General features: G+C 46.5%; 1 protein-coding gene across 1 annotated transcript in view; it reads right to left on the bottom strand.

Moving 5' to 3' along the window:
• NAALADL1 (N-acetylated alpha-linked acidic dipeptidase like 1) overlaps positions 1-21,724 on the bottom strand; it is an 88,465-nt gene that overhangs the window by 27,078 nt on the left and 39,663 nt on the right. The window contains exons 8-12 of the mRNA XM_075326779.1: positions 21,231-21,316; positions 15,710-15,829; positions 14,213-14,298; positions 8,865-8,928; positions 8,232-8,299 (exon numbers count right to left, since the gene is read on the bottom strand). Of these exons, the coding sequence (XP_075182894.1) occupies positions 8,232-8,299; positions 8,865-8,928; positions 14,213-14,298; positions 15,710-15,829; positions 21,231-21,316 (424 nt within the window). The remainder of the gene's footprint in view (positions 1-8,231; positions 8,300-8,864; positions 8,929-14,212; positions 14,299-15,709; positions 15,830-21,230; positions 21,317-21,724) is intronic.

The raw sequence follows: 21,724 nt of genomic DNA on the forward strand, positions 1-21,724 counted from the left end.
GGAAAGTAATTGTTTGGGCGCATGGCGGGGCTCAGAAGAGAAGGAGCGCCATTTGACAGCAAAATTGGTTGGAATCATTAGCGGACGCCATGTCACGGCAGGGGCTATCACGGCAGCGCGCAGGGGCACCACGGGAGCGCGCACGGGCTGCAAAGTGAGCACAGTACTCACTTTGCAGCAGCAGCGGTGACCTCAGCAGCAGCGGTGGTAGCAGATCGGGATGCCGGGGGGGCAGATCGGGGCGTAGGGGGGCAGATCGGGGCGTAGGGGGGCAGATCGGGGGGGGGCACGGGCAGGGGCCTTCACGGGAGCGCGCAGGGGCCTTCACGGGAGCGCGCAGGGAGCGGAATACTTACCATTAGAGCTGCAGCGGCGGAGACATCAGAGGCGGCGGCGGCGGCAGCAGCGGTGGCGTGGTACCAAAAGTACCAGCCACTCCACGCTGCAGACATGTTGGGGGAGGGCTCACAGGCCAGCACAGGCCTGGGGAGGGCGGCCACCGGCAGATCAGACCGCCCCACTGCACACTGATTGGAGCGATTGCGCGTCATAGCACGATCGCTCCAATCAGTGCTGCAGGGGCTGGGGGAGACATGTTTGAGGTCCACCTATGATATGCTGCTGCAGCTGCGGCATCTCATAGCTGGATCTCACAGGATCGCACTAATTCGGGCATTATTTTTGCCGAAATTAGTGCGATCGATGTGGTTGGCGGTTCAGATTTGAACAGCCAATCACATCGATCGTCGATAGGGGGTGGCGATGCCGCCCCCCCTGGGGTCAAGCAAAGGTCCCCTGCTGTAAGAAACAGCAGGGGACATCATTTGAAAGCCGTTGCTATGGCCACGGCAATCAAATGAAGTTTAGGCCGTAAAATTACGTCCCTGGTCGTTAAGTCACGTTAAAATAGGACGTAATTTTACGGCCCGCGGTCGTGAAGGGGTTAAGCTGAGGGTGCCAACAATTTTGTCCTGCCAATTTTTGGAGTTTTGTATGAAAATATGTCCAATTTGCCTTTTTTTCAGTGTTTTTTTTTTTCTGTCTTGTTCCAATACACACAAAGTAAATAAACATGTGTATGACAAAACATAATATACCTGGAGAAATACTTAATTTTCTGGAACAATGTCAAGGGTCCCAAGTAGAGTTGAGCGAATACCTAACGATTCGTACTCACTATACTCATAACGAGTACTGTATAATACTCCCGTAGTCGTTCCAAATAGTGTGTGCAATGCAAGTCAATGGGGAAAAATTCGCAAAGTAAAGAGTAACCCGAATGCCGCACTATTCGTGCGAGTAGCAAATAGTGTGGAATTCGGGTTGCTCGTTACATTGCAAGTATTCCCCATTGATTTGCATTGCACACGCTATTCGGAACGAATCTGTGAGTATTAGACAGTACTCGGAGTCGTTATGAGTATAGTGAGTACGAATAGTTAGGTACTCGCTCAACTCTAAATGCCAACACTTTCAGCCATCTATATAAAGTGAAAACTGCACACCAAATTAAGAGAAATATGAATAAGCATAACTGCTTTATAATACATAAAGAAATGAAAAACACAATTAGCCATATGAAAAATTGAAAAAAAAATGAAAAATGTGGCATCGCATGACTGCTGAGGATTATTTGAAAAAAAGAGATATTTAGCTAATGTATTGATCAATTTATTACTGCCCGATAACCACTTCATGGTAATCTCTTCTTTATCGGGTCCCTAACCAAATGTTACCTGTCACGCTTCCCGGTCCCCGTGCCCCGCTCTCCAGTCCCCATGGCCCGCTCCCCGCTCCCCGTCGGCGTCCCCTGCTCACCACTCCGGTCCCGGCCTCCTCTTCCTTGCCGGCGCCCTCCATGCGTCCAGCTCCCCGCTCCCGGCGCTCCTCTGCGACGTGGGACACTCAGCCGGGCACTCCTGCTTCCTCTGCACCGCTCCCTGGACTGGCTTCTGGTACACGGGCCTCGCGCATGCGCATTAGGGCGCGCGCGCGGTCATTGACCCTTTCTTAAAGGGCCAGCACCTAGAAACAGGAAATTGCATAGACAGGTACAGGGTATATTAGGATTCTCCTTCCTGGTGGGCGGGGCCTGTTCTACGTGTTTGGTAGACTAGGAGTTCAGGTCCCCATATTGCTTTGCTTTGTATTAACCCTGTCCTGTCTCGTAGAGCCTGTCCTGCCATGCCAGCTGCTCCGAACCACGTCCATTACAGTACCCTGACGGTGACTTCGGCGGATGTTCCACCACCTCTGCAGCTCCGCCAGTCTCCAGTCCCTGGCTCCGTTGGGTGACCCGTCCCATCGCTCAGCAGGTTCCGGATCCCGCCTGACCCTTCAACCCGGCCTTGGACCCTGAGCCTCGTCACCCGGACTACCGTCCAGGACTCCGTGTGTTCAGCAACGTCCACCTTTCCAGCTCTCCTACGGACTGTCTGACTACCGATAGTGCTTCGGCTGCCGTGCATCAAGACCCTCTGGCGGGGTGACCAGCCTGGCTGCCTCCTCAGGGGAAACCGGTGTACGGTCCAGAGTTTCCACCACCCGGACGTAACAGCTAGAACAGGCCATGGATCCCGCCGAAGCACTAGCGGCCTTGCAGCAGGAACTCACACGACAGCGCGAGACCCAGACCCGCATGCTGTCCTTCATGTCTTCTGTGGATACCCGCCTGAACACGCTACAAGCAACTGCCACGTCCTTGGCATCTCAGGTTTCCACTGCACAATCCACGGCCGCAGCTCCTGTGGCAGCCTCCTCAGATGCTTCCAAACTCCGTTTGGCCTCACCTCCCCGGTACACCGGAGATCCCAAGACCTACAGGGGATTCATAAATCAATGCTCCCTCCATTTCAAGCTGCTGCCGCACCTTTTTGCCTCTGACCAAGCCAAGGTCGCGTTCATGATGTCCCATCTAGAGGGAGAGGCACTGGCTTGGATGAACCCCTTGTGGGAGAAGGAGGATCCGGTAACCACCGACATCCAGGAGTTCCTGCAGGCTTTTCGTAGCACCTTTGACGAGCCCGGACGCGCCTCCGCGTCTGCCTCATCCCTCCTCCGGCTATGTCAGGGGACTCTGACGGTGGGCCAATATGCTATTCGTTTTCGTACCTTGGCCTCTGAACTAGGGTGGAACAACGAGGCCCTAACCGCTGCCTTCTGGGAGGGACTCTCGGGTCGTATTAAAGATGAGCTGGCTGGTCGTGACGTGCCTTCCACCCTGGATGCCCTGATTGCTCTAGCGACTCGAGTGGATCTTCGCTTTCAGGAACGATCCAAAGAGGTGTCCACCTCTCCACCCCAGAGGTCCATCGCTCCCCAGTTGGCGTCACCTGGCGCGTCTACCTACGAGCCCATGCAGATTGACCGCCTGAGGCAGTCGGAGCAATGCAGAGCAGAACGACTAGCAAAGGGTCTCTGCTTCTATTGCGGTGATGGTACACACCTGCTACGCTCTTGTCCCGAGAAGCCGGGAAACTCCAAAGCCTAGGCTTGGTAGGAGAGGCCACCCTAGGTGCTGGGACTCTCTCAGACTCCGTTACCTGGACTATTCAAGTCACTACAGAAGAGACCCGGTTCACGGCAGAGGCGTATCTCGATTCCGGAGCAGCAGGCAACTTCATCCAGCAGGCCACGGTGGATAAGTACCAGGTGCCTGTCCTCCCACTAGAAAAACCACTGGTGATCGCCTCTGTAGATGGGAGACCCCTCTCTGACACCGTCTCACTGATCACCAAGCCTGTGGAAGTACAGATCGGTGCCCTGCACACCGAGAAGATCTCCTTCTACGTCCTCCCGCGCATGTCTCATCAGATCCTGCTGGGACTCCCATGGTTACAGGCACACGAACCGTCGGTCAGTTGGAGTACAGGTGAAATTACCCGATGGGGCTCTTCGTGTCACGAGAGATGTCTGAAATCCATCCAGCCCATTCGACGACCTCCGGTTCCATAGTCTCTACCAGGACTACCTTCTGCCTACTGGTCCTTCTCGGACGTTTTCGATAAAAAGGAGTCAGAGGTACTACCGCCTCATCGTCCCTACGACTGTGCCATCGATCTACTGCCAGGAACTACGCCTCCTAGAGGAAGTATATACCCCTTGTCCCCTGCTGAAACACGGGCTATGTCTGCTTATATCACCGAGAGCCTGGCTAAGGGGTTCATTCGGAGATCTTCGTCCCCTGCCGGAGCAGGTTTTTTCTTCGTCAAGAAGAAGGAAGGTGATCTGCGCCCTTGCATTGACTACCGGGGATTAAACCAGATCACCGTAAAAAACAAATACCCTCTGCCACTTATCCCCGAACTATTCGATCGGCTCCGAGGAGCTCGTGTATTCACAAAGTTGGACCTCCGTGGGGCCTATAACCTGGTTCGCATTCGCTCTGGAGACGAATGGAAGACCGCATTCAACACTCGGGATGGTCACTACGAGTATTGTGTCATGCCCTTTGGTCTGTGTAATGCTCCGGCAGTCTTCCAAGAATTGGTGAACGACGTGTTCAGAGATCTCCTCTATGTCTGTGTCGTAGTATATCTGGATGACATCCTGGTCTTCTCTCCGGACCTACAGACCCACAGAGAGAACGTGCAGCTAGTTCTCCAGAGGCTTAGAGAGAACCGTCTGTACGCCAAGTACGAGAAGTGCATCTTTGAAAAATCGTCTCTTCCCTTCCTGGGTTATGTAATCTCGGACACTGGCCTGCAGATGGACCCAGAGAAAGTGTCTGCCATCATCAACTGGCCTCCTCCTTCCGGACTGAAGGCTATCCAACGCTTTCTCGGCTTTGCGAACTATTATCGGCAATTCATCCCGCACTTCTCTTCCTTGACTGCGCCTCTCTCTGCCTTGACTAAGAAAGGAGCTAATCCTAAGGACTGGCCACCGGCGGCCGATGCCGCGTTCAGCTCCTTGAAACAGGAGTTTGCTTCTTCCCCGGTTCTCCATCGCCCTGAATTGAACCGCCAGTTCACCTTAGAGGTAGATGCCTCCTCCTCAGGAGCCGGGGCAGTGTTGATGCAGAACTCCTCCTCCGGAAAAATGGTCACTTGTGGATTCTTCTCCAAGAGCTTCTCGGCACCCGAACGCAACTACACCATCGGGGATCGGGAGCTACTGGCCGTTAAGCTGGCCTTGGAGGAATGGCGCTACCTCTTGGAGGGAGTGGTATACCCTGTAATCATATACACGGACCACAAGAATCTGGAGTACCTGCGGTCAGCCCAAAGACTGAACCCGCGACAAGCCCGCTGGTCCTTGTTTTTTGCTCGATTTGATTTTCAACTCCATTTTCGGCCTGCGGATAAGAACGTGCGGGCAGACGCCTTGTCCAGGTCCTTCGTGCCCGTGGAGTTGGAGGAGGAGACGTTCCAGCCCATCATCAACCCTAGTAAAGTCATTCCGGTGACTCCTGTCACTCTAACTCAGATACCCCCTGGGAAAACCTATGTCTCAGATACTGACAGACAGAGAGTCCTGCACTGGGGCCATGCCTCGAAGATCGCCGGCCATGCTGGTCAGAAGAAGACTTGGAGTACGATTGTCCGTCACTACTGGTGGCCGTCCCTCCGTAAAGACGTCGCAACCTTCGTCTCAGCCTGTCCATCCTGTGCCCGGAACAAGACACCCAAACACCTACCTTATGGACGTCTTCTGCCTCTGCCCATTCCTTCTGTTCCGTGGCGACATATTGCAATGGACTTCATTACGGACTTACCCTTATCCTCCGGACACACGGTCATATGGGTTGTGGTGGATCGCTTCTCCAAGATGGCTCACTTCATTCCCATGGCCGGGCTGCCCTCGGCCCAGGAGCTAGCTGACTCCTTCATACAGCACATATTCCGATTGCATGGCTTCCCCGCACACATTGTGTCCGACAGAGGAACTCAGTTTACCTCGCGCTTCTGGAGGGCTCTCTGCAAACATCTGGGAGTATCCTTGGACTTTTCTTCGGCCTACCATCCTCAGTCGAATGGCCAAGTGGAACGGGTCAATCAGATCCTGACCTCCTTCCTGCGCCATTACGTCAACATCCATCATGACGATTGGTCCACACTCCTACCTTGGGCTGAATTCTCCCACAACCAACACATCAGCGAGTCCACCTCCAGCTCTCCCTTCCAGGTCGTTTACGGACTTCAGCCTTCTGTTCCGTTGCCAGTATCCTCGGCTTCCGATGTCCCCGCAGCAGATGCTCTGGTTCGGGACTTCTCAACTATATGGAACTTTGTCAAGTCTTCCTTAGAACGTGCTTCTTTGCGGATGAAGAGACATGCGGACAAGAGGCGCCTGGATCCCCCGTGTTTCTCCCCAGGTGATCTGGTCTGGCTTGCATCCAGATACGTCCGATTGAAGTTACCATCGTACAAGTTGGGTCCTCGTTACATTGGGCCGTTTAAAGTCATCAGCAAGATTAATGCAGTCTCCTACAAGCTGCAGCTCCCGGCCACGATGCGGATACCCAACTCCTTCCATGTCTCCTTGCTCAAGCCTGTTGTCCTTGGTCCCTTCTCCGCTGGTCTCGGTACTTCTCCTCCTCCTATCGCTGACGATGACATCTATGCGGTAAGGGATATCGTGGCCATGAAGACCGTGCGAGGTCGACAATACTTCCTGGTGGACTGGGCGGGTTATGGTCCCGAGGATAGGTCCTGGGAGCCCCGGGAGAATGTTGGCACTCCTCTGATTCGTGCTTTCCTGTCCCGGTTGCGGGGAGGGGGGCGTGGGGGAGGGGGTACTGTCACGCTTCCCGATCCCCGTGCCCCGCTCTCCGGTCCCCATGGCCCGCTCCCCGGCGGCGTCCCCTGCTCACCACTCCGGTCCCGTCCTCCTCTTCCTCGCCGGCGCCCTCCATGCGTCCAGCTCCCCGCTCCCGGCGCTCCTCTGCGACGTGGGACACTCAGCCGGGCACTCCTGCTTCCTCTGCACCGCTCCCTGGACTGGCTTCTGGTACACGGGCCTCGCGCATGCGCATTAGGGCGCGCGCGCGGTCATTGACCCTTTCTTAAAGGGCCAGCACCTAGAAACAGGAAATTGCATAGACAGGTACAGGGTATATTAGGATTCTCCTTCCTGGTGGGCGGGGCCTGTTCTACGTGTTTGGTAGACTAGGAGTTCAGGTCCCCATATTGCTTTGCTCTGTATTAACCCTGTCCTGTCTCGTAGAGCCTGTCCTGCCACGCCAGCCGCTCCAAACCACGTCCATTACAGTACCCTGACGGTGACTTCGGCGGATGTTCCACCACCTCTGCAGCTCCGCCAGTCTCCAGTCCCTGGCTCCGTGGGGTGACCCGTCCCATCGCTCAGCAGGTTCCGGATCCCGCCTGACCCTTCAACCCGGCCTTGGACCCTGAGCCTCGTCACCCGGACTACCGTCCAGGACTCCGTGTGTTCAGCAACGTCCACCTTTCCAGCTCTCCTACGGACTGTCTGACTACCGATAGTGCTTCGGCTGCCGTGCATCAAGACCCTCTGGCGGGGTGACCAGCCTGGCTGCCTCCTCAGGGGAAACCGGTGTACGGTCCAGAGTTTCCACCACCCGGACGTAACATTACCTCTATGTGCGGTTGAAACCTGCTTGTGTATGGGAAGCCAGTAGAAGTATTTTTAGCTAGCACCCTGTTCACATTTACAATGGTGTTCCACTGTCTTTTTGATTGTTATGCAGTTTTTTTCTGTCTGAGAACCCAGTCCTGCCCTTTAGCCATGTTTATTCAGTTTCCTATATAGCCAGGTCCCTGGCTTTCCATACACAAGCAGGTTTGAACCGCACATAGAGGTAACATTTGGTTAGGGACCCATACACACAAGCAGGTTTTAACCGCATATAGAGGTAAGATTTGGTCAGGGACCCGATAAATAAGAGATTACCTTGAAGTGGTATGGGGCAGTATTGAACTGATCAATACATTAGCTAAATATCTTTTTTTCAAATAATCCTCAGCAGTCATGCAATGTCACATTTTTCATTTTTTTTCAATTTTTCATATGGCTAATTGTGTTTTTCATTTCTTTATGTATTATAGAGCAGTTATGCTTATTCATATTTCTCTGACTTTGGTGTTCAGCTTTCACTTTATATAGATTGTATATTTTTTAGCTAGCACCCTGTTCACATTTACAGTGGTGTTCCAACACTTTTGGCCATAACTGCATGTGTGTGTGTACAACTAAAACAATATCAGCCTATTGACCAGTCCTGCCTGTGCATTCGTTACTTGTGTCCTTACCTGTTTTGCAGCAGTGAATATCACATTCTGAATTGGCGGGGTCCCTTGAGCTCTTAGCGTTGCATTTGCTTGTTGGACAGAGAAATATAAGAACGCTGTCAATAAACGTATCCGAAATCTGTGCATTCTCTAAAGATTATTCTCTTATTCTAAAGTTTCTTAAGAAAGCATAATATCCTGGTGATATAAAGAGGTCGGTCTTGTAATGTCTTACCAGGGACTACATAGTAAATCCTATCCTGGCAGGCAGATATAGCTCATTTACACGAGCGGATAATTTGCTCGAAACATGGAATGATCGTCAATATACCGTAGCAAGCTCTTGTTTACTATTATCTACCAGCTACAATTATTGTGCACCCATATAATGAACCAGTCTCTACAAAATCCCATTATAGTCAGCAGCAGATCTCCTCGTATACACCGGCTTCTGCTGAAAATGTCAGATGATTTTTGGCAACATATCACACTGTATGCTCGTGCATTAATATTTAGAATGGAAGGCAAAAATGTCTGATCAGTGAAGCTATTTTTGTTTATATATATTTTTCATGATAATATACAATCTTAATACATTTGCTCACAACTGCATTTTAATTACAATTTATAACCAATAATTAATAGGATCCTTACCAAAGACAGAAATGTCCACATTGATATATGCTGCAGTCCTGTCCCTTAGTTTACTATAGTAGTCCTAGACCGGAAAAGATGGGAAATAAGCTGTTAATAAAAAAAAATCTAAATTAAAATAGTTTTAGCTTTTCAGAAATAGATTCTTAGGCTGCTTTCACACCTCCGGTTTTAGCAGAGCCGGCCAATTCGGCTCTAAAACCTATGCAACGGATGCGGCGACAAAACCGCATCCTTTGCATAAGTTGTTTACATGCGGCCCGTCCGTTTTTTGCCGCTTGCAGCAGGCTACTGAGCATGCGCAGTGGCAAAAACCGCATGCGGCGGCCAGATGCGTTTTTTGCCGCATCGCGCCGCATCCGGTGTCCATAGGCATGCATTGCAAATCGCGCCGCATCAACCGGATGCGGCGCGATGCGTTTTTTTTTGCCGGACAAAAAATGTGCCAGGCAACGTTCCATCCAGCCGCCGCATCGGCTAAATCTGCCGCATGAGGCAAAAAATGGACGGAACGCAAGCCCATGCGGCACTATACGGCACAATACATCACTAATGTAAGTCTATGCAAAAAAAAACGCAACCGGCAGCAAAAAAAAAGGTTGCGTTTTTTCTGCAAAGCGCCGGATTGTGCCGCACAGGAAAAACCGGATGTGTGAAAGCAGCCTTAGACTGAGTTCACATGTCTAGTAATAATCTATTAGAATGGATCCTGCAGAGATTCATTGGCAAAAAGGTTCTGCAAATACAACCTTTTTGTCCGTTGTTAAATAACTGACTTCTGCCCGATCGTGTTTTTTTTTTTAACTTGGGAGTCTATCGAGAATGGATGCGTTCATGGATTGATGTATGATGTGCTCTTAAGGCCCCGTTACACGCTACGATTTATCTGACGATATGTCGTTGGGGTCACGGTTTTCGTGACGCACTTCCATCGTCGTTAGCGACGTCGTTGCGTGTGACACCTACGAGCGACTCTGAACGATCATAAAAATAGTGAAAATCGTTGATCGTTGACACGTCGTTCAGTTTCAAAATATTGTTCATCGTTTGGAACGCAGCAGACATATTGCTACGTTTGACACCCTGCCACGATGAACAACATCGTTAGTGCGTCCATCATCAGCGACTCGGGCGTGTCGTTACGATCAATTCTCCACGCCTCCTCCATTCTGATTGTGGTACTAACTGTTATGATTTGGCAGGCATGGTTGAAAAGACGTTAAGGATGCCACACACACACACACACACACACACACACACACACACACACAAAACAGATCACGCGTGCGGCACCGGTGGTTGCGTCACATGGGGCAGCCGCAAATGCGGCTTTTTAATTCAAAGACAACCAATCACGTAACATAAGACCGGAGGAGATTCTGACCATATGGAAGTTGGGGTGTGTAGAGGGAGAGCCAATCACACGCCAGGGTGTATGCTATGGACAATTATACGCCTCTGTCGTTGCCGGAATCGTTGGGAGGAATGCTGTGTGACGGTGTCCACATGACCACCTTGGTCAATCAATATATTGCTGAACGATGTTGCGTCGTTAGTGAGATGGGTACGTGTGACCGCTACAAAACGACCTATGAGCGATCTCTGCAAATCGTAGCGATTTGGGCGTGTCAATCGCTAATGAGATTGCTAGCGATATCGTTGCGTGTAAAGCGGCCTTAAGTCTCACAGATTAAAGTCATGGATCCGGTTTTAATACTGATGTGTCTATGGATCAATGAAACTCTATAGGTCAGTGTGATGGTGGGATATGGGGGGAGGTGTATCTTGCTGTACAGATTCCTATTTTAGCCTGGTTCACTGTCCATTATTTGTACTGCTTCTGTGTACATTTCTATTGTTTCTAAGTAATCACCCCCTATAGTGCAAGGTTATAGCCTCTTAAGGCGCTTCCGTCCCTGACTGTGGGGGTAGGTGGGCCTAGAGTCCACCTACTGTAACCTTTTTGCTTACCTGGGATATTCAGTCAGTCTGTTGGGAACTTGAAGAGAGAAGAAAGAAGGTTGAACCTCTGAGGAAAGCTGTGGCTTCTCAGAGAGACATGGACATTTATTTATCACTTTCTGGACTATATTCGTGTTGCTACACTATTTTACCCTCTATATGGTGGATTATCTTATGGACCATTTTGATTTGCTTGGAATAAATGCTCTTTGGATTGTACAGCCATCTCTCGCTCTGTTTATTGTGTGAGTTGGGAGAAGGACCCCGTGACAACTGGTGGCAGCAGCAGGATCAACAGAGCGCAGCCTAATGGAGAATTCGCCAACAGAGTGAGTACAGAAACTGGACTGCTTCCAGTCTAAAGGAGAGAGCCAAAGATCTGGGCCTGAGCTACCAGGGACTGAGTAAAGAAGCCTTAATTGATCTACTGGTGGGTGAGAGCCAGTCCACCTCCTCCCAGAAGTCTGACGGACAAACACTGGGGACGGGGATCCCTGCCCCAAAAAGCCAGTGGGTGGTGTGGTTCGAAGAAGAGATGGCAGCTCTTGGCCCCGGTGTATCACAGGAATATAAAGAGCAGGCTGCTCGCTGAGCACAGAGGAGAGAAGAAGCAATGGAGTCCGGCAGATGTAGTAATATGAGTTGGAGTGTAAACCCAGCGATCTGGGATCCTGTACGGATCATCCGGGCGGACTTCAAGCCATTTGATGAGGCTTCCGGAGATGTGGAAGGGTTTTTCAAGGACTTTGAGCAGCAATGTGTCATGATGGAGGTTCCCCACTCTGGCTGGGTGCGTTTGTTAGTGGGACTCCTGAATGGAAGCTTGGCAGAGGCTTATCGCACCATTGACTCACAGCAGAAGCGGGATTACAACATTGTAAAGCGGACTATCTTGAATTACCATGCCATCACCCCAGACTCACATAGGGCACAGTTCCCAGACCTCCTATGCACCACGGGGGGATCGTTTAGGATGTATGCTCATAAGATGTCCCAGGCATGTCGGAGATGGCTGGAAGCTAAAGACGCCTTCACTGTGGAAGACGTTATACAGGTATTTCTTATAGAACAATTTCTGTACAAGTGTCCCTCAGAAATACGGGAATGGGTCAGAGAGCGCACACCATGCACCTTGGATGGAGCTGCAGCCCTGGCTGATGAGGCCCTTACTATCCGACCACAATGGAGGGGGCTTCTGGACAATAAGACACAGCCTGCTCCTGCACCCCTGTCCTCTCCGGTTATATCTGCCCCTTCACCCAGTAGCAGGCCGATGACAACCACGGCTCCCAATCCTGGACCCCAACAGTTCCGATCACGCCCTGGGAGAATCACAGAGAGGAAATGTTATGGGTGCGGACAACCTGGGCACCTGCAATCCAGTTGTCCCACAACTGTCACGGGGTCCTTCTCCCATATCACACAATCAACAGAGCGAGAGATGGCTGTACAATCCAAAGAGCATTTATTCCAAGCAAATCAAAATGGTCAATAAGATAATCCACCATATAGAGGGTAAAATAGTGTAGCAACACGAATATAGTCCAGAAAGCGATAAATAAATGTCCATGTCTCTCTGAGAAGCCACAGCTTTCCTCAGAGGTTCAACCTTCTTCCTTCTCTCTTCAAGTTCCCAACAGACTGACTGAATCTCCCAGGTAAGCAAAAAGGTTACAGTAGGTGGACTCTAGGCCCACCTACCCCCACACTCAGGGACGGAAGCGCCTCAAGAGGCTATAACCTTGCACTATAGGGGGTGATTACTTAGAAACAATAGAAATGTACACAGAAGCAGTACAAATAATGGACAGTGAACCAGGCTAAAATAGGAATCTGTACAGCAACATACACCTCCCCCCATATCCCACCATCACAGTCAGGGAGCTGTCCGAGAAAAAAAAACGTACAGCAGCTACAACAGATGTGTGAATGCGGCCTAAATCTATGCCACTGGTTCAGGGGAAAGCTTTTAGTATTACTCAGATTTTAGAAACCCAACGTTTACGGTCCGATTATGGACCGTACCGCAATGTCCTGACCGCCTGTGGGTTTCCTGACCCAAACTCAGAAGCCTGATATGTGCTTAGGAGGTTGTTGAGTTCAGGTCAGGAAACACACGACAGGTTGGGACTTTGAGTCCACAGTTGGACTGTCAATGTTAGATGTGTGAAATCATCCTTAACCGGTAGGTCCAAGGTCGTATCTGTCCCTTAATGCGCGCATGCAATGAGCCTGCATATTTCCCCGCACATGTCGGCCGATCTGATCAACCATCATGTGCCTCTAACAGGCGAGGGTGGATATAAGATCCACCCGGGCCTGTTTACTAGTTAAATCTTGCTGTCAATGTCTGACCAGGATTTAACGAGCGCCAACGGGCAGCACGCACGCTATTCTCCGCCCCCATCGGCAGCCCTGTGATGTGATCACAGGACGCCAATGGGTTGTCATGATGATGAGCTCTGTGACTGTCATGACGAACGTCCTGTGAACGCCGGCCGAGCACCAGCATTCACACGACATCAGCATTTCTACTGTACAGACCTGTGTTGACTGCTGAAGCATCACTCTGTACAGCAAAGGCAAAAGGAGAATATCAGCTTCAAGTTCGCAAAGAGGACTAATAAAAACGATAAAAATGTGTTAAAAAACCCCACAAAAGTTCAAATTAACCCCCTTTTGCCTCATTGATAGCAAAACAATTAAAAAAAATACACATATTTGGTATCACCGCGTTCAGAAATGGTAAAATTAAAAACATCAGCTCAAGACGCAAAAATTAAGCTGTCACTGAGCCCCAGATCCCGAAAAATGAGAACGCTACAGGTCTTGGAAAATGGCGACAAAACTGCAATTATTTTTTTTTTTTTTTTTTACAAATTATAGAATTTTTTTTCCCACTTAAAAAAAAACTATACATGTTTGTTATCTATGAACTTGTACAGACTTGGGGAATCATAACGCCAGGTCAGTTTTACCATATAGTGAACATGGTAAATAAAAAAAACAAAAAAACCAAAACAATTGTGGAATTGCACTTTTTTGACAATTTCACTACATTTGGAATTTTTTTTCCAGTACAATATAGGAAAGAATGAATGGTGTCGTTCAAAAGTACAACTCATCCCGCAAAAAACAAGCCCTCATATGGCTATATGGACGTAAAAGTAAAAAAAAGTTATGGCTTTTGGAAAAAGATGAGGAAAAAAACGAAAAACTGAAAAGTTTGTGCTTTCACCGCGGACGCCCCAGAACTGGATTTCGGTGCTGCCAGAATTTACTCAACTTGATTTAACATATTGTGAACTCATCTGTTTTACATGATCCCATCTCAATATCCGCCAGTATTAAACATCATTGACACTAAATAAATAAAAAAAAGTCACCTCTGCAAATTCTGTAGATCCAATTAAACCAAACTCTTCTGCTCCCCAGCTTCCAAAAATGATAGTTCGGCGAGGACGCCATTTTCCTGTTAACAATAGGTATTATTAGATGTATGTTTCATGTGTTTTGCCACCCAAAGTCTGCAACAGCTAGACGACAATGCTGAAAAACATGAATTTTAAAAATATGGCTGCCTTTTGTTCAAAAATGGCGCCACCTCTGTGTACAGGACGTGTCTGGTATTACAGCTCCGGTCTAATAGAATGAATGAGATAGAGCTGTAATACCAAATACAACATGTAGACCGAGGTGACGCTGTGTTTGGAAGATGGAGCCATGTTTTTCTAATCCTAGACAATCAATTAAAGGTGCCCATACTCCTAAAATCGCGGTCAACCACGGAGATGGCCTACTCCTGTCTCTCTCGACCTGTACACCTGAGTCCAAGGCTGACCATATGTGTATTTTCAATGTGTAGAGGGGAAAAGCTGCTGATTATTTACTCTGGGAGTAAAAGGATCGGGCATGTAAATTTAATCTGCCCTCTCCTCCCCTCCGCAGACAGTATCTGTAGAGTTGGTAGACCCCCAAATACATAAGCTTGCAAAATCAGTGGTTTAGGCCAACTCTATAAGGGTTGTCTACTTCTGGGACAACTTTTTTTTACATAAATGCATATATTTTGGGCTAATAAATATTTTTGCAATTGGGTTTCATTGAAAATTTTGCCTCCTGTCACCTCCGACTATTGCTGACTGCGGAATGAGTTAACGAAGAATCTATCAGTGAGCTCATTCACTCTTTTATCTGTTGATTTTTTTTTTCCTGATGATTTCTGACAACAGACCACATCAAAGATGGATGTACAGGGAAAAGAACTGTCTATAAAAGCCAAATGTTGAATGAAAACCAACCTACTAATGTTAGTGCACAAAATGATAAAAAAAATGAAAAAGTAGTGAAAAAAAGAAAAGGACTATAAATAACTCACAGGTAGGGCTGAGTTCATTCACATCCGTTTTTGATGTGATCTGTTGTCATAAATCAGCAGAAAGAAAAAGAAACAGATAAATGAGTGAATGAGCTCACTGATAGATCCTCCGCTAACTCATTGCAATAGACAGAGGTGATGGGAGGAAAATTTTAAATGAAACCCAATTGCAAAAATAGGTTTTTTTTAATCCTAAATACAAGCATTTGAGCAAAATAAAATGTCCCCAAAAGTGGAATTTAAATTTTATGGGGCCTTTAGTGATTTGTTTCTTTGATTTATGACCCTTCCTGAGAATTATATCATTATGCACCCATCAACCATAACAAGACCTAGTAATAAATAGATATCATATCAGAAAATATCCATCAAAGTCCACCCGACATAATGAACGACTTGTTAATCCTAATCAATAACTAATCAGAGAGGAAGAGATATGGTGAGTTTAGCTAATCCTATGTATTGATAAGCACGCAAGGAATACAATGGAGGCGGTAATTGATACCTTGCTTGACCTTGGCTCCGAGGACCTTTGTGATTTCCAGCATGACGGCGGTACCACTGCTGGGGTCTATGGCTCCATGGACCCAGCTGTCTCGGTGATTACCGTACATTATATACCTATCTGGAAACACACACAAGATTTAGGACAGCAGCTACATTGTAATAGATTCTTGATTTATGTAGAATAATTCTGTAAATATTGATACAATTTTATTAATTTCAGTTGTTTGTAACCTACTAGTGTTAAAGAGGTTGTGAACTACTTTTACATTGATGGTATACCTTTAGGATAGGTCATCAGTGTCAGATCGGCCGGGGTCCGACAACCCGCACTTCCCCCCCGATAAGCCGTTGCCGGTCCCGGCGTTGGCAGCAGGCGGTTGGAAACGCTCCATTCCGGAGCTGCTCCGTCTTCTGATAGCGGCCGGGTACAGCACAGCCACCTCACATTCTAATCAATAGGAGGTGGCGGATGTGCAGTACCCAGCCACTATCAGAAGACGGAGCAGCTCTGGAGCTGAGCATTTCCGGCTGCTGCCGCCGGGACCAACAACAGCTGATCGGCGGATTGCCGGGTGTCGGACCTCAACTGATCAGACATTGCTGGCCTATACTAAGGATCAACGTTAGGCTATGTTCGCACGTTGCGTTTTTTACCGCGTTTCTGCAGCGTTTTTAGCGGCAGCGTTTTTGCGCTAAAACGCATGCGTTTTTGTTTTCCAGCAAAGTCTATGGGAAAAGCAGAAATCCTGTCTGCACTTTGCTAATTATTTCTGCAGTGTTTAATTTGCATATTTTGGGTCAAAAACCATGCTGAAAAAGAAGCAGCATGTCAGTTGTTTTTGCCATTTCTGCAGCGTTTCCTTAACATTGGAGTCAATGAGAAATGGCAAAATGCAACCAAAAGCACAATTCCTGCGTTTTTCATGCTTTTTACCTGCTTTTCCACTGCGTTTTTGGCTCCAAAAACGCATGCTTTTCTGGCCAAAAATTAAAGGGTTCTAATGTTCCTTTACACACACACAATAACCGAAAATTTAAATGCTAAAAAATAATAAACTTTACCTATTTTTCTGTTAAAATGTGCATAACCACTATTATTTCATTAAAATTGATAATTTTCCATATAGTTTTAATAAAAGTTAATTTTATCGTTTTTTTTTCTCTTTTTTCATTCTTTTTGACTAATTCAACTTTATTTCTCAATGTCTTGATCTACAAAACGCATCTGCAGAAACGCAGGTGAAAACGCAGGTAAAAAGCGCTGAAAACGCACTAAAAACGCGGTAAATACGCAAGCGTCTTTAGCGCTAAAAAATGGTCAAAAGCCATTTGGTCAAAAACCAAGGGAAGGAAAATGTGCAGAATAAACTGCAGGTACTCCAACGCAACGTGCGCACATAGCCTAAAAGTAGTGGATAACCCCTTTAATGCACAAAATGAGAATAAAAATTAAAAAGGCTCGTAAGAACAATAAAAAGGACAATAAATGATCCACAGTCACATGTCCAGTAATCATCCGTTAGAATGGATCTAGCTGCAATCCATTGACAAAAACAACTTTTTGTCCGTTTTTAACCCCCTTTACCTCCCAGAGATTTTTCATTTTCTTCTTTCTTTTTCCTCCTTTTCTTTCAAGATCCATAACTTATCTAATTTTTCCATCAATATAGCCGTATGAGGGCTTGTATGTTGCAGGACGAGTTGTACTTTTGAACAACACCATTCATTCTGCCCCATGGATGTTGTAAAAAAAAATTCCAAGGAAGAGAAATTGCAAATAAAAAAGGGAAATTCCACAATTATTTTTTATTTATTTTTTTTATCTACCAGGTGCACTACACCATGTTCCAAATTATTATGCAAATGGATTTAAGTGTCACAGCGATTAATTTTTATTTTTTTTTTTCAATTAAACTAATTAATGGTATTGTGTCTCAGGGTTCTTTGGATCACTGAAATCAATCTCAGATACCTGTGATAATTAGTTTGCCAGGTGAGCCCAATAAAGGGAAAACTGGATGTTCCACATTATTAAGCAGGCCACAGTTTTCAAGTAACATGAGAAAGAAAAAGGATCTCTCTGCAGCCGAAAAGCATCAAATTGTGCAATGACTTGGCCAGGGGATAAAAACATGAGATATTTCACAAAACTTAAATGTGATCATCGTACTGTGAAGAAATTTGTGACTGATTCCGAGCACATACGTGTTTGTGCTGATAAAGGCAGAATGAGGAAGGTTTCTGCCAGGCAAGTCCATCGGATTTAGAGAGCAGCTGCTAAAAAGCCATTACAAACCAGCAACCAGATATCTGAAGCTGCTGTTGCCTCTAGAGTCTCTCAAACCTTAAGGTGTAGGATCCTTCAGAGGTTTGCTGTGGTGCATAAACCTACTATTCGGCCACCCCTAACCAGTGCTCACAAGCAGAAATGATTGCAGTGGGCCCAGACATACATGAAGTCTAATTTTCAAACAGTCTTGTTTACTGATGAGTGTCGAGTAACCCTGGATGGTCCAGATGGATGGAGTGGTGGATGGTTGGTGGATGGCCACCATGTCCCAACAAGGCTGTGACGTCAGCAAGGAGGTGGAGGAGTCATGTTTTGAGCCGTAATCATGGGTAGACCTCTGGTATGCCCCTTTAGGTTCCTGAAAATGTGAAAATGACCTCTGCAAAGTATATAGAGTTTCTGACTGACAACTTTCTTCCATGGTACAAAAAGCAGAAACACGCCTTCAGGAACAAAATCATCTTCATGCATGACAATGCACCATCTCATGCTGCAAAGAATACCTCTGTGTCATTGGCTGCTAAGGGCATAAAAGGCGATAAACTCATGGGGTTACCACCATCTTCCCCTGACCTCTACCCAATAGAGAACCTTTGGAGTATCATCAAGCAAAAGATCTATGAGGGTGGGAAGCAGTTCACATCAAAACAGCAGCTCTGGGAGGTTATTCTGACATCATACAAAGAAATTCAAGCAGAAACTCTCCAAAAACTCGCAAGCTCAATGGATGCAAGAATTGTGAAGGTGATATCAAAGAAGGGTTCCATGTTAACATGTAACTTGGCCTGTTAGGATGTTTTGCATTTAAAAAGCTTTTTATTTCAGTGAATGTGACCTAATAATGCTGCAAATTCCACAAATGAGCATTTTCAGTTCTTTAAAACATATAAAATGTTTAGAAACTCTACTGTGCCTAATAATTTGGAACAGTGCATTTTGAGTTTTTTTTAAATTTTGAAAATTATACTGTGATCATTGGGAGGTTTCTTAAATAAATTTCGATGTATACTCTAACGGGTGATGACTTTTATTAGACTGACTCTCATTTGGACCGACCATTTAGGAAAATCAGAGAAAAATATCATTTGCATAATAATTTGGAACATGGTGTATATGGGTCCAATATGACTCCCCAGGTCAGTATGAGTTTGTAGATACAGAACATGTAAAGTTTTTTTTATTTGTTTTTTATTTTTTATTTTAATAAATGAAAAAATAAATTGTGCTTTTGTCACCATTTTACAAGAGCAATAGCATTCTCATTTTTCGGGCTCTGTGGCTTATTTTTTTCTGTCCTGAGCTGATGTTTTTACAAATATTATTTTTGTGTGGATGCAATTTTTTGATAGCCTTTTATTGCAATGTTGCAGCGGCTAAACTATAATTCTGGCGTTTTTAACTTTTTATTTTTATTGCACTGTTTACTAATCAGATTAATTGATTGTATATTTTGATAGATCGGGCATTTCTGAATGCGGCGATACCAAATCTAAGTAATTTTTTTATTACTATTTTATTTTCAAACGGGCAAAAGGGGGGGTGATTTGAACTTCGTGGGTTTTTTTTAATTTCTTAATACTGTATTTTTTAAGACTTTTTTTTTCCCCCACTTTTTATTGCTTTTACTAGTCCCCTTAGGGCACTTGAAGCTGCAATCATCTGATCACCTCTTCTGTACAGAGCAGGGCATTAGCACCGATCTGTACAGCAGATATTCTGATTTCCGATGGGCGTCAGAGTTCACAGGACGTATGATATGACAGTGATTGGGGTCATTAGCTGATCCCCAGCTTCATTACTACCCATTGGCGCTCCGCGATCACATCATGGGGCCGCCGATGGGAGCGGGAAATGGCGCACGCTCTACCAGCGCATGTTAATCCCGCTGTCAGAGATTGACAGCGGGATTTAAGTATTTAACAGTGGCGAGCGGATCTCTGATCTGCCTGCCACTGTTAGAAGGACATGTCAGCCGATCAGATCAGCCAATGAGCAGGGAAAGATGCAGGCTCAGCTTGCAAGCCTGCATCTAAGGGAGGGACACAACCTGTGACATAGGTTGTGAAGGGGTTAAATAACTGATATCAGCTGGATTCGTTTTTTTTAACATAGGAGTCTATGGAAAATGGATCCGTTAGCTGATTGCTATTTAGTTTCCATTTGAAACTGATCCAGTACAAATACAAGGAATATGGATGGCTAAATAGCAATCAGTTAACAAATCTATTTTCCATAGACTCCTATGTTAAAAAACGGATCCTGTATAAATTAATATGTTCAAAACGGACAAAAAAAAGTTGTATTTACATAACTTTTTTTTGTCAATGGATCCATTCTGATAACTACTGGATATGTGAACTCCTTACAATTGCTGAAGTAAAATTGTCACTGTAGTCTCACTATCTTTGAAGACTGGTGACAGGTTCAGGACTAGAGTCATTCATTACCAGCTAAGGCTCTATATTTAAGCGTAGTTTCATTTACTTGGGGACCTAAGGAGTTAATGTCAGTTTTGTTGCCAACAGCTCCCAGCAGTGCATTTCAGCTGCGGTAGCCCCTTCAGGTTTATGTAGTAGTGTTTTTCTAGCAGTCCTTGCTGAAGATACAAATCCATTGTATTCTGGCCGCCTTGGTGGAAGGTCCAGTCTAGGAGTGTTTCTGAAATCGGAAGTTATTCTTCTTTGTTGCTGTTCCTCCGGTTTGTCTTACCTTAAACTTGTGTTATATTAGTGCAGCGGTGGGTCTAGTGAACCTCACCTGCCTCTCACTAGCCAGGGCATCTACAGGGTTTCTCAGGTTCCTGCTCGGCAACAGATGAGGAGACTGTATAGGGACTGGTTAGGAGAGTAAGGACAGCTGCAGGTGAGTTTAGGAGATGTCTGATCTACCCCTCTCACTAGCACCAGGGCCCACCGTTGTTATATGGTCCCCTGTGTTCCCCCTTACTCGTGATATTGTTTGTTGTATTTTTGTTGTGACTCATGGTCCCCGTTGGTCTGAACACCCTTGCCTCACATATTATTCCTGGCAAGCGTGACAAAAATACTGACCAAATACTGAACATGTAAGTGGGGCCTAAAAGGCACTGTTCAATTTGTCATATTCGCAGGATGTGCGACTTTTCCATTAATTTGTATAAGAGTCCCTGCAGTCAGACCAACATCAATCTGGAATACCTCTTTAAACATAAATATATAAATTCAAATAATAATCATGCTAATTCCCTTACCAGGCTCCACGCTTCCTCTGATAATGCCCATCACATTCGCCGATGACCTAATTTCTGCATAATTATATACATTGACTTGAACATCTCTGATAGGAAAAAAACAAGGGGTTACTACCATAATTAGAGCCACAGACTTGTGTTTGCTGTGCAGATTATGGGTTACAATCATACCTACCACTAGAATACTGGATATAAAGGTGTACTGTAATACTTCATTAGTGAAGGATAACTCATTGAGTGATGATGCACGTTAGGTCCTGTCTACATCTAATTCTGTAACATCACTGTGACACCGGATACAGATTTGTGTTTTATTTTCCATGTATGTATCACAATACACCAACCGACTAACTATGAGGATGGTAGTTCTGGTCAACAGACTCCAGATGGTCCCTTCTAGGACCATGAAGCACAGCCGTGTCTCATTATCCATCCTGCTTGCGGGGGCTATACACTACTGATTGATTGCCGTGCCAATAATGGGTTACAAAAGA

The sequence above is a fragment of the Anomaloglossus baeobatrachus genome, chromosome 10, assembly GCF_048569485.1.
Source record: "Anomaloglossus baeobatrachus isolate aAnoBae1 chromosome 10, aAnoBae1.hap1, whole genome shotgun sequence".
Classification (NCBI taxonomy): domain Eukaryota; kingdom Metazoa; phylum Chordata; class Amphibia; order Anura; family Aromobatidae; genus Anomaloglossus; species Anomaloglossus baeobatrachus.